The sequence below is a fragment of the Oryctolagus cuniculus genome, chromosome 13, assembly GCF_051225735.1.
Source record: "Oryctolagus cuniculus isolate XC-2025 breed Fujian yellow rabbit chromosome 13, ASM5122573v1, whole genome shotgun sequence".
Lineage (NCBI taxonomy): Eukaryota > Metazoa > Chordata > Mammalia > Lagomorpha > Leporidae > Oryctolagus > Oryctolagus cuniculus.
In genome coordinates this window covers 43,103,933-43,117,863 of record NC_142879.1, presented here as the reverse complement: position 1 = coordinate 43,117,863, position 13,931 = coordinate 43,103,933, and the positions used below count along the sequence as shown (strand labels likewise).

At 39.6% G+C, this 13,931-nt stretch overlaps 1 protein-coding gene across 1 annotated transcript in view; it reads left to right on the top strand.

Annotated features, from left to right (window-relative positions):
- The window catches only part of CUBN (cubilin), a 283,377-nt gene that overhangs the window by 177,901 nt on the left and 91,545 nt on the right, over nucleotides 1-13,931 (top strand). Inside the window, exons 38-43 of the mRNA XM_051820614.3 lie at nucleotides 494-678; nucleotides 1,904-2,096; nucleotides 6,865-7,062; nucleotides 8,433-8,579; nucleotides 12,043-12,233; nucleotides 12,380-12,563. Coding sequence (XP_051676574.3) covers nucleotides 494-678; nucleotides 1,904-2,096; nucleotides 6,865-7,062; nucleotides 8,433-8,579; nucleotides 12,043-12,233; nucleotides 12,380-12,563 — 1,098 coding nt within the window. The remainder of the gene's footprint in view (nucleotides 1-493; nucleotides 679-1,903; nucleotides 2,097-6,864; nucleotides 7,063-8,432; nucleotides 8,580-12,042; nucleotides 12,234-12,379; nucleotides 12,564-13,931) is intronic.

Genomic DNA, 13,931 nt, shown 5'->3' with positions numbered 1-13,931 from the left:
AAGTGCCCCGATGTTATAACTATGCAGTTTTCTTCCAATAGACAAAATAATTAAATATCTTTATTTTGAATCAAATTTTCTTTAACTGGTTATTCTATCTGTGGTCCCAATGTGTCAGTTTATCTAATTTTGAAGCAGTTTTTAAAAAACAGGTTCCTTTCTTTTCTAAAACAAAATAGATAAGCTAAAGTTTGGGAAAGGGGCTGGTAACAACCATACCCTTCCTAAGCCCTTTTCACATGGGACATCCTTGCCTCCTTTCACACCAACCTTCTAGAGAGCTGGAATCCCATTCACAAAGTCACCTTTCTCCAGGGAGTTAATGGATAGCCCAGAAACCAAAAGGGAAGTGGTATTTCTTTCAGTAGTTGGAAAAGAAATCAGTTAATTAAAAGCCCATCCTTTTCAATTTCCAGTGCCTCTGTTTTTTTATCATTTGAATAAAGAGCTATTCTAAGTAGGTCTGATTTACTGCTCTGTTTTCTCCGTCTAGTGTTTGGCAATGATAATATTGTGGGAACTCATGGGAAAATCGCTTCTCCCTTATGGCCTAGAAATTACCCCCATAACTCCAATTACCAATGGATAGTAAATGTAAATGCATCTCAAGTTATTCACGGTAGAATTTTGGAGATGGACACTGAAGAAACAAATAACTGCTACTATGACAAATTAAGGGTAAGTTTCCATGTGCAATCAATGTTTACGCACTTTGGTGAGTTGCTATTGACAAAAATAAATCCAAGTTAATGTTCATTCAAACAGTTACAAATCATGTGGGATGGCCTGCCCTAAAGTCATGATTACTGCCTCTTAGAGGTAATTATATTTTTAGAGGTATTATAGAGATATTATATAGAGAGGTATTATTATAGAGGTATTTATTGGAGGTATATTTATTAGCGGTATTATATTTATTATATGCTAGTCTGTGTCTAAGGTTTTTGTATTTTTTAGTATTGTAGCTTACTTGTTGGGCTTTGTATAATGATACATCTATGTCTTATTTTTGTTTTTACTCATTGTCCTATTTGTTCTTACATTAGAGTATTAAAAATTTAAAGGGTCATACAAGATATAAAAATACAGAAATAAATATAAAATAAAATAAATACAAAAATAAATAAATGCCTTCCAGACATTGGCTACTGTATCAATTTCAGAAACCCTGTCAGATTCTGGTAGGCCAAGATCCCATCTTAATCATTTTGGATACTCAGTGCCTTATATAGAACCCAGGACCTGATAGATACTTCCTATGTATAGAAATAATGGTTACATAATGTGAAAAACTGAGGCCCAGAAGAGGTTTTATAATAACTGTTACAATGTGTATTTTCCAAATGATTTGGAAACTATCACAAAATGTATCCCTAAACATTTTAAGCCAAATGAAAGAGATGTATTGAGTGCATTGGATGTGATGAATGAGCCCTGCAAGGTGTGGTTCTTTAGTTGTCATTGATTCTTTTTTCCTTCTGTGGAAAGGTGAATTCCTTTAGGATGCCTTTCCATTTTCTCTCCTTGAGCCCTTTCATCACTTTTGTGTCTTTCTAATTCTTCCTTTTGAGACCCCAAAGCACATGACTGTCCTGGTTCCTACTTTTCTGCCCCTAAGTTTTTGCTGTAATCATCAAATGAGCTGTACTGATATGCCACACAACATGTTTATTAATATAATTCTGGAACAAAGATATAAATATTTTTGAAACATATTAAATTTGGGTAGTAATATTTTCTATTTAGTAACACATTCTGTTTCACATTAAAGTAAATTATTCATCCATTTGTTTTTTTCCATTATGATAAAATTGTAATAATATAGAGCATCTTCTAAATTTTCTCTTTCTGAAGAAAAAAATAGAGCTGACAAATATGATGATCTACTGTTTTTTCTGTGTAGATTTATGATGGATTTGGCATTCATTCACGCCTCATTGGAACTTACTGCGGGACTCAGACTGACTCCTTTAGCTCCACTGGGAATTCTTTGACATTTCATTTTTATTCGGACGCTACAATCACAGGGAGGGGATTCCTCCTGGAGTGGTTTGCAATGGACATTCCTGCTGGGCCTGTACCTACCATTGCTTCAGGTATGTGGTCATAAATGAAATATTTTTAGGATTGGTAAGTGTAGGCTAATATTTCAGAGTTATGAATTTAAGATAATAAAAATTTCATATAGAGGAGAACTGTTTTAAAATTTATTTACTGGAGAGGGAGAGAGCAAGTGAGCTTCCATCTGTGGTTCAGTTCCCAAATACCTGTAATGACGTCAGGAGCTGGCAGTCCAGTTCAGGTCTCCCATTTTGCGAGGGAGAAAGCTGTTTACTTGAGCCATCATCTGCTGCCTCCCAAGGTCTACAGGAAAACCTTTAAACTTGACAATAGGGAACATTCAGCATTCAGATTTTCCTCCTGATAATTACCCTTAAAAAAAAACTTTACTGATGGTCCTAATAATACTCAAATATATTCTGGTATAAGTCACAAACTTCTGAAATAGTGAATTACGAACTTCTGATAATCCATTCCCCCTGTGCAAGTGATGAGAACACTGGCAGAAACTGTCAAAATCAACCTCTGGGGAACGTGGAAACCTCCCAGAGCCTTACAACAAGCTGAGGAGTGTATTTAAGAACGATGAGCTGAATCTCGGGAAGAACAGTAAGTTTGGTGGCATGTTAACTTGCCTGCTTTCACTCCCACCCCCAAGGCTTGCAGTAACCTTAAGATAGCCTTACAACTGTGGCCAGGGGAGCAGGAGGGAGTAGGACAGATTTAGAGATCCAGACAACAGTCAACAGCTTCCTGGAAAGCTCCGTCCTTGGAGCTTGTCTTCATTTGACCTGACCAAGAACTTGATCTGTTTGACTATCCCTATCCCTATTGTGTTTGCTGAAAACGATCATTGGCAATTCTTTAACATCACAAATGCATGAGGCAGTGATACCAGTTACAGCTAACAGGAAACTAAACAATATTTATGAAAGGAAAAACCAGGGAATGAGGTATCCACAGGAGGCCTTAGCTCTCACATATTTCTGGTACCTAGAGTGTCACACATGTACATGACTATGCTCATGCCCAAGAAAATATCCAAGAAGGCCTTAATCTCTCACAACCATGTGATCTTGAAGTTCTAAGGAAGTGGAAAGTGAAAGTTAATGCAGAACTGTAAAGTGCCTGCTGGAGCCTTGAAGGCATACTCCAACACACACACATCTAAAGTTCCATGGCCATAACCAGCTGACTTACGGTTCAAGGCATTTAAAGAAATCTATGTCCAGTCATTATTAACCACTACTCTCAACAGAGATTTCAGTGACTATACATAACAAAAAATACAAATGGTATAAAACTACAGCAAATAGTTGTTAAACAAGCGACATTAGCAAACTTTGAGGCATGTTGATTTCCAAAGCTACCATGTATTGTTTAAAATATCATCTTTTCAACAAATAATTAAGAGGTACATGAAAAAATGGGAAAGTGTGGTCCATACAAAGGAAAAGGGACAATCAAAAGAACCTGTCCTGTTAGACTTAATTATCATGGACTTTAAATTAGCTATTATAAATAGATTAAAGGACTATAGGAAAAAGTGTCTTAAGAATGAAAGGAAAGTAAGGGGATAATGTTTCACCAAATAGAGGTTAGCAGCACAGTGATAAAAAAAAAAAATAAAAGGAATTCTGAATTGAGAGTGCAATAAGTCAAGTGAAAATTCACTAGTGAGGGTCAGTACCATATTTCAGCAGGCAAAAGAAGGAAACAACACACTTGAAGACAGATCAATTGAGATTATACTGTCTGTGAGAAAGAGAGAAGTGAAGAAATTTGTACAGAGCCTCAAATCCCAGCAACCATGCCCCTCCTTCATTATGTATAATATGACCTCAGACGAGGAGGACAGAGTGAAAGAGGGATGAAGACTATCTGCAGAAATTGCCTAAACACTTCTAAATTTGATGAAAATATTACATCCAAGAAATCTAACAAACTCAAAGTAGGATAAACTCAAATAAATCTATGCCTCAACATGTCACCAACTGTAAAAGCCAAAGTAAAGGGGATTATTTTGAAAGCACCAAGAGCGTGACTTGTCATATAAAAGAGCCCCCAAGGGGCGGGCACTGTGGCGCAGTGGGTTAAAGCCCTGGCCTGAAGCACTGGCATCCCATATGGGCGTCGGTTCTAGTCCCTGCTGCTCCTCTTCTGATCTAGCTCTCTGCTATGGCCTGGGAAAGCAGTAGAAGATGCCCAAATGCTTGGGCCCCTGCACCCACGGGGGAGACCTGGAAGAAGCTCCTGGCTCCTGGCTTTGGATTGGTGCAGCTCCAGCTGTTGTGGCCATCTGGGGAGTGAACCAGTCATACCTCTCTCTGTTAACTCTGTCTTTCAAATAAATAAAATAAATATTTAAAAAAATACAAAAAATCCCTCCAAAAATTAATATTTCACCTTTAAGGAAGGAAGGAAAGGCAGTGGATGACACATTCAAAAGGCATAAATAAAAAGAATGTTGAGATGAATGTTGTAGTGTAGCAGATGAACCCCCTGCTTGGGATACCTGCATCCCATATTAGAGTGTCCAGGTCTGAGTCCCACCTCAGCTTCTTTAATTTATTATTATTTTAGAGGCAGAGTTACAGACAGAGAGGGAAAGACGGAGAGGAGTCTTCCATCTGGTGGTTCACTCCCCAGATGGCCACAAAGGCCAGAGCTTAGCCGATCTGAAGCCAGGAGCCAGGAGCTTCTTCTGGGTCTCCCAAGTGAGTATGGGGCCCAAGAACTTGGGCCCTCTTCTACTGCTTTCCCAGGCCATTAGCAGAAAGCTGGATTGGAAGAGGAAGAGCCATGCCACAGGCAGAGACTTAACCTACCATGCCATAGCATCAGCCCCCCCCACCTCTGCTTCTGATCCAGCTTCCTGATAATGCATACCCTGGGCAGCAATGGGTGATGGCTCAAGTGCTTGGGTCTCTGCCACCCTTTTGAAGACCTGGAAGGAGTTCCAGGTCTCTGGCTTTGGCCCGGCCCAGCCCTGGCTGTTGTGGGCATTTGTGGGGTGAGCTAGTGAATGGACTCTCTCCTGTTCTCTCTCTTTCTCTCTCTCTGCCTTTCAAAATAGATAAAACTTTAAAAAGACTGTCAGTTAAGAATTCTATATTCAGCAAATGTATCCTTCTAAACAGAAATCAAAATATTCCCAGTTTTAAAAAACAGAAAATTCATTGCTAGCGGGCCTGATCTGTAAGAAAGACCTCAGGGAAGTCTTTAGACTGAAATTAAATGGTCTAGTATATCTTCAATATCTACCAGAAAGTCAGTAAATACATCTACATAAGTAAATATCAAAGATAGTAAAAGTATGTTTTTGTTTATAAATCATTTCTTCTGCTATCTGATTTTAAAAGGCTACTGCATAAAGCAATAATTAGAAAGCTACTTGGATGGGCTTATAATGGTTAAAGATGTAATATGAGAATAAATAGCACAAAGGATGGGAAGGGTAGGAATGGGACCATATAGGGTAAGCCTCACTAATCTGAATATTCCAAATTCTGAATACCCCAAAATCTGAAACTTTCAGAGTTTTCAATGTTGGATCAATTCAGATTTTTGGATAGGAATATTCAACTTATAAAGTCTTTGCAAAATTCCAAAATCCAAAGATTCTAAAGTCTGAAGCGTGCTGGCCCCAAGTATATCAGATAAGGGATAAAGAATATTAACCAAGTTTTGTATACTATTCACATTAAGTAGTTATGTAAATATTCTTTAAGTTAAAATAGTAATTGTAATCTTCAGAACAACCAGTGAAAAGTAATTTAAAATATATAGTAAAACAAAAGGAATAACAAGGTTAAAATGATATACTCAAAAATACATAGCTAATACTTTCTATGACAGATGATGGTAAGTGTTGGCAAAGATAAGGAGAAATTGAAACTCTTGTATTTCTGGTAGGCAGTTCCTCAGTAAGTAAAACAGTGTTGCCATTATCTAGAATTCGCCTTGTAGTTTTATACCCAAGAGAATTGAAAACATGCTTACACAAAAACTTGTATATGAATATTCATAGAAACATTATTCATAACAGTGAAAAAGGAGAAACACCTCAAATATCCATTAATTGTTGAATGGAAAAAATAAAAATTCATTAGCAGGGAGCTAGATCAGAAGTGTAGCAGCTGGGACTCAAACCAGATGCCGGCACTGCAGACAGTGGCTTCACCTGCTGCACCATAGCACCAGCCTTGATGAGGAGCACATTCTAAAATTAGGTAGTAATGATGGTAGCAGGACTTCTGAATATGCTAAAGACCCCTGAATTATACATTTTATTTTGTGAATTGTAGCTCCAATAAAGCTTTTAATTAAAAAACTGAATAAAAAATAAAAGTTGCTTTTATTACAAGCATATGTGCTTTCTTGAATGTATCAGTTTATGAAATAGAAAGTTAGTTCAAAATTTCCTAGCTATATTACATGATGAGTATGTTGAGAAAATGAGGAGACATGAATATAGTAGTACCTTAATAGAAGGGTTTTCTATGAGAAGGGTCTTCTACATGTACTTATTCATGCTTAACAAATATCAGCACTCAGTAATAAATGGGTTTGATGGCAAGCTACTGTGAAAAGGAAGAATACAGTGTGTTTTTCTTGCACAGAAAAATAAATTATGGAAACCATGACTGTATTGGTGGATTTAATAAAATCGTTAGTGATTTCTTTGAGAAAGTTGTTTTCAATTGGTTGTTCATTTTAGTATAGGGCTGTCTCTTTAAAGTGATAAGAATTTTGTGTGTTTCCACTAGAGATATTTCCAATATGTTGCTCTCCATTCTACAGGTGCTTGTGGTGGGTTCCTGACTACAAGAGATGCACCAGTGTTTCTTTTCTCCCCGGGTTGGCCAAATAACTACAATAACAGGGTTGACTGCACATGGCTTATCCAAGCTCCTGGTTCTACTGTGGAACTCAACATTCTCTCCCTGGACATTGAATCTCACCCAACATGTAGCTATGATAGCCTTGTGATAAGAGACGGTAAGAGACATTTTTAAGATAGATTTACTTATTTATTTATTTGAAAGGCAGAGCTAGAAAGCGAGAATATCTTTCATCCACTGTTTTATTCCTTAAATGGTCACAATGGCCACGGGTCTGCCATGTGGGTGGCACTGACCCAAGTACTTGGATTATCTCCTGCTGCTTTTTCCGCTGCATTAGCAGGGGGATGGATCAGAAGCAGAGCAACTGGGACTTGAACCAGTGCTCATGTGGGATGACAGTGTCACAGATGGTGGCTTAACCTGCTGCACTACAATGCTCAATCCTCAATACATTTTTTTGCTTCTGAGTAATGGGAGCATGTAATATGGTGAAGCAAACATCTAAAGCCATTGGCTGCAAAAAATGACACTTAGAGGTCACTTGTGCACTTGGTTTGTCATCACAGACCTTTAGTCCTTTGCCAATGAGTGGTTGTGAACCTATCTGGGCACCCCCAGAGAGGGTTCTGTCACATTCTTGGGAGAGCTAAATAACTCTGCTATCTGGTTACACATGATACAGAGTTCCCATAGTTCAAAACTGAATCAAGGGGCTGGCATTGTGGCGTAGCTGGTAAAGTCACCGCCTGCAGTGCCGGCATCCAATTTGGGTGCTGGTTCAAGTCCCGGCTGCTCCACTTCTGATCCAGCTCTCTGCTATGACCTGGGCCATCTTCTACTGCTTTCCCAGGCCATAGCAGAGAGCTGTATCGGAAGCGGAACAGCTGGGAATTGAACCAGTACCCATATGGGATGCCGGCACTGTAGGTGGCAGCCTTACTTGCTACGCCACAGCACCGGCCCCATAGAATTGCCTTTTTGTATCTTCCACTAGAATATGTTCCTTTCACAATGGCAAAAACCCAAATAAAATGTAAACTTCCAAACAAAAACCCACTGGAACTGAAGAAAGGGTCTTAAAAAATTGCAGGCCTTTTGGTGAATGACCTCCTAATGTGAGTATGGGGTATGAAGCTGAAGAGCCGAAGTCTTTTTCACTTTTAGTTGCTTGATTTACAGCAATCAGAGTAACTGGAGTGAGAGTCTCTAATGAGACATAGCAACACAGGTCTTGATCACTTTCCCACCCATGGAATCTGATTTTGAGCATTAGTGCCAGGAAGAACTGGTGGCCAAATTTTAGAAAGACAATGGGCAGGCAGTAGTAGAGCAAGCTGGAGCCAGAATGAGGTAACCCTTGAGCTGTCCTTCTTTTTGAGACTCCCATTATCTTCTAGGAGTTTCTTGTGTCCTGGGGAACATGTGTGAGCCACTCTGACTGGATTGAAAGTGATGGTGGAATAGATTCAATAGATTTGTAAGACATCCTATTTCTGTGTTGATGTTTCCCTTCTGTGTTCATAGGAGACAACAACCTGGCCCAGCAGCTAGCAGTTCTCTGTGGCAGAGAGATCCCCGGGCCCATCCGTTCTACTGGAGAATACATGTTCATCCGCTTCACCTCTGACATCAGTGTGACTGGGGCAGGCTTCAATGCATCCTTTCACAAGAGTAATGAGTCCAACATTTGTTTGCTCCATCTCATCTCATCTCACTTCACCTCGCCTCCCCTTGCTTTGCCTTGCCTCACCTCATATCATCTTCACCTCGTTGCGTCTTGCACATTTTACATTTCCCTTTTCTCTCTCCCTAATATACTCTGCCTATTTTTCCAAGTCAGGACATAAGTTATAGGTCAGAACACACAGGTCTCTGCCACCTCTGATGTCAATCCTTATGTCAGTTACTGAATCCTGATCCAAAGCACTGTGACTAATTTGTACAAAAATTTCTCCTGCCTTCAGGCTTCTGGGTGGACACCTTCCCTCAGAAGGTTTCATGGTAGATTCAAGGATGAGGTCTTTAGAACAATTTTTCAGACTCTGTGAGAGCTGAAAGAACTAACAGTTCATATCCATTATACATCAAAGCAGCAGTAAGATTGATTTCCCTTCAACCTAGAAAATAAAAAAGAAAAATAATATATAAGATATTTCCATAAATCTCTTAGTTGAAATCATCCATTTGAAGGTTGGTAGAAGAGTTAAAAAACAAATTTGATGAGCTAAAGAATGTGTACAGTCTATGGGATGCTATCGTATGTAGTCTGCTTTGAGACTTTGAAAACTTGACTATGAATGAAGTCCAATAGTAATTTAAGATCCAAACTAGGTAAGTTAAGGGGATAGTCAAATATTGAAAGACATAATTTTTTAAAGATTTAGTTATTTGAAAGAGTTAGAGAAGAAGGAGAGGCAGAGAGAGAGAGAGAGAGAGAGAGAGGTCTTCCATCTGCTAGTTCACTCTCCAATTGGCTGCAATGGCCAGAGATGCGCTGATCAGAAGCCAGGAGCCAGAAACTTCTTCTGAATCTTCCACCGAGGTGCAGGAACCCAAGGATTTGGGCCATCTACCACTTTCCGCTGCTATAGCAGAGAGCTGGATTGGAAGTGGAGCAGCAGGAACTCGAACTGGTGCCCAAATGGGATGCCTGCGCTGCAGGAGGAGGATTAACCTACTGCACAACAGCACTGGCCCTGGAAGGCATAATTTTAACTTAAAAAGAAAAACACATAATTTTAAAGTTATTTCTCAAACAAATGCTAAAAGTTCATCTGATATTTCCTTTAGTATTATATATGGCTTTACAAAATATGGAGCAACTGAAGATAAACTATCTTTCTCACACTCAAGGCAAGAAGGTTAGATAGTGGTTTAAGAGAACAGACTTTGGAATCAGACTGACCTAAGATAGATTTCCACTCTGCAATTTAATTCATTGCAAGAGCTCTCTGCCTGAACTTGATGATGAGTTGTTCAGTCCCTGACACTGCCCATCAATGGCTGCTCCATCTACTTTCTTTCCTCAACACCCAACTTCTCACTCTCTCTCATATGTCTTTCATGGATTTCTATCTTAATTGGACATCTGATGTAGAACCATTGTGAAATATACAAATATATCAGGGTATGTATGTGATATATTTCTATTGTGTGAATATATGTCTATAATATATGCATATGTAATATATGTCTTCATATACTAGCTGTCTCTATGTGTATAAATATATGCATAATAGATGCATATTGTATATATGCATATACATATATATGTATATTTACATACTTGACAGCTCCATGTCTGGGAGGTATTTCAAACCTAACATGAATTTGGAACTTTTTTTTTAAATTTTTTTAATTTTTTTTAACAGGTAGAGTGGACAGTGAGAGAGAGAGAGACAGAGAGAAAGGTCTTCCTTTGCCGTTGGTTCACCCTCCAATGGCTGCCACGGCTGCCACGCTGCGGCCGGCACACGGCACTGATCCGAAGGCAGGAGCCAGGTGCTTCTCCTGGTCTCCCATGGGGTGCAGGGCTCAAGGACCTGGGCCATCCTCCACTGCACTCCCGGGCCACAGCAGAGAGCTGGCCCAGAAGAGGGGCAACAGGGCCAGAATCCGGTGCCCTGACCAGGACTAGAACCTGGTGTGCCAGTGCCGCTAGGTGGAGGATTAGCCTATTGAGCTGCGGCGCCAGCCCTGAATACAGGCTTCTATCATCTCTCCTTGGACTTGGGGAATCCCTTGCTTATTAGCTCCTTGCTTCTGTTGTTACCTGACCACCACCCCCTTCCAGTTTAAGTATTGAAGACAATGATCATTTTTAAATTTTTTAAATTTATTTGAGAGGTAGCGTTGCAGACAGTGAGAGGGAGAGACAGAGAGAGGTCTTCCGTCCACTGGTTCACTCCCCAAATGGCCACAGCATCCAGAGCTGGGCTGATACAAAGCCAGGAGCCAAGAACTTCTTCTGGGTCTTCCACATGGGTGCAAGAGCCCAAGCACTTGGGCCATCTTCTGTTGCTTCCCAGGTCATAGCAGAGAGCTGGATCGGAAGAGGAGAAGCCAGGACTAGAACTGGCACCCATATGGGATGCCTGGACTGCAGGTGGAGGATTACCTACTGTGCCATAGCGCCGGCCCCTTACCATGATCATTTTATGATTTAAGACACATCATGCCATTCTGATGCCCTTCAGTAACTTCTTACTCAGAATAAGGGCTTCAGTTTCCTGCTTGATCCAGCATATCATCTTTTAGAACTCTCTATCTCATCTGTTCTGACTTCTATTGTGTACCTCTAACATCTTGAGCCTTTATTCTGTTTTCTGGACTAGAGTAATCTCTTCAAAGGCACTTGACTCAATCGCTCATTTAATTCAGGTTTCTTTTCAGATTTTACCCCAAGAACATGGCCTTCTGTATCTTCCCTGTTAAGTATCTGTCTCCCTCTACCCATTCACTTTGTTTTATAACACTTATCACTATCTTACAGGTTGGGTATTTGTTTATTGCATGCCATTTTCATCTATGAAGAAGGTTTATGAAAGTAGTGATTTTTCTCTATTGCTTACCTCATTATCCCAGACTTTAAAAACAACAGCGCCAGTGCTGTGGCTCAATAGGCTAATCCTCCGCCTTGCGGCGCCAGCACACCAGGTTCTAGTCCCGGTCGGGGCGCCGGATTATGTCCCAGTTGCCCCTCTTCCAGGCCAGCTCTCTGCTATGGCCCAGGAGTGCAGTGGAGGATGGCCCAAGTGCTTGGGCCCTGCACCCCATGGGAGACCAGGAGAAGCACCTGGCTCCTGCCTTCGGATCAGTGCGGTGCACCGGCCGCAGCGTGGCAGCCGCGGCGGCCATTGGAGGGTGAACCAACCACAAAGGAAGACCTTTCTCTCTGTCTCTCTCTTGCTGTCCACTCTGCCTGTCAAATAAATAAATAAATAAATAAGCAACAAGAAATTGAGTGCCCAGTACTGTGTCTTTCCATGTGTATTTTGCTAATTATTTCCTCCACTTAGTTTCAAACCACATTTCTATTACCTACACTTTGAAATTCCCCAATAAAAACAAGAAAGGATTAAAATACAGTTGCCAGTGCCATTTTAATAACCCCTTTTTGTTTCTTCCTGGTAAGGCTGTGGTGGATATTTGCATGCAGACAGAGGGATCATCACGTCTCCCAAGTACCCAGAGACCTACACTCCCAACCTCAACTGCTCTTGGCACGTCCTGGTCCAGAATGGTCAGATCATTGCTGTCCATTTTGAGCAGCCCTTTCAGATTCCAAGTAGAGATCCTTCTTGCAACCAGGGAGATTACCTGGCGGTAGGTCTTGCTTGCCACCCTTTCCAGTTATTTCTCTACAGAATTCATTCATGAAACACAATGATTTTTCTCTCCTGGGACATAAATGGATAAGACTTTGCAAACTGTATTTATTAAGTTTATACAATCTGAATTTGTCTTTATAGCTAAAAAATGGACTTGATATCTATTCTCCACCCTTGGGACCTCATGGAGGAAATGGTCATTTCTGTGGCAGTCGTCCTTCATCAACTCTGTTCACTTCAGACAATCAAATGTTTGTTCAGTTTATTTCTGATGATAGTGATGAAGGTCAAGGATTTAAAATCAACTATGAGGCAATGAGTTTAGGTAAGTACTTGCTCTGAGAATCATATTAGTGCTTTTCCTGCTGTGGCTTGGTCTTTCTTGTTATATAAATTTGTGGGGAAAAAATGGCAGATATGTTTTCTGAACTAAGAGTGAATACATTAATAAGAATAGCTACCCACTATAAAGAATTTAATAAACATGTATAATTCATTCATTATGTCATCAGTATGTCATCATGACTACTTTTTAAGGAAGGTATCCTTCTTTCTATTTTATGGGCAACTAAAATAAGGGTTGGGTTTTTCCAAGACCATAATTCTAGATTAGTGACCAAAGTGAAATGCTCTATAAGATAAGTTAATATTATTGATCCTTTAAATTTCTTAGTGCTTTCCATCATAAAATGTCTAAGTGTGAGTTAAATCATTATAGAAACGTTATAAGAATCATGAATGCCTTGTTTTGTGCTCATTTGTATGTTTCCTTATAAATGAACATATAATCCTCAATTCTATTATTACTTATTTAATTATAGATTACCTTTACTTAATTATACTCAATTACAATTGTGTTTAATGATATGCAATAATTTAATTCTGTGACATTTAGTTCTTAATAATTTTAATTGAATGAATAAATTCAGAGGTTGGAAAAGGGAGTAGTGTCAGTGGAAAGCAATATAAATAATAAATCTTTATCCCCCTCCAAATTATATAATATGCATTTCATCATGATCTTGTGACCTTAATCCAAAATTCCTGAATGTATTTCAAAATACAAATTAATTCCAGTGTACATCTTTGTTGCATGTTCTCCCAAATATGATAATTTAAATTCAGGATCATATTTTCATTTAAAAGAAATAAAATCTCCTTTGACATCACAGAAAAATACCTAAGAGCTTGAAGAGGGTCTAAAACGATAGGGACCCTACGTCTGTCACTTCCCAGCATGCACAGCTCTGGCACTTAGATGGGGAGAGGAAGCCCTAGCACAACTCTGTGGACCCTGGCATCATTGTTTTATAGCTTGAGAGCTTCTCATCCCTCCCAACCTATGCACTGAGCTTGGTGGCTAGTTGTGAATGGCAGGATTTCGTGTCAGACTAAAGGGATATCGGTATAGTGAGTAGACCTCAGCCCACCCTAAGATACTCTGCTTTTCCATTTTTATAGACCACAGACTCAGTCTTGGTTTGTATTTTTAAACTCAGTGTTTTGTGGCAATTTAGATATACTGAAAGTTGATTTGACAACACTGCTTAATGTTAAACTTAAACACAACACCCTTGTTTCTATCTACTTACTCATTCAACCATGTTGCTTAGTGACAGCCACCCTTCTGTCTCCTTCATCTGTCTCTTTCTGTCATATTTATTTTCATGCCTTCCCCATTTCTAACGCTTTA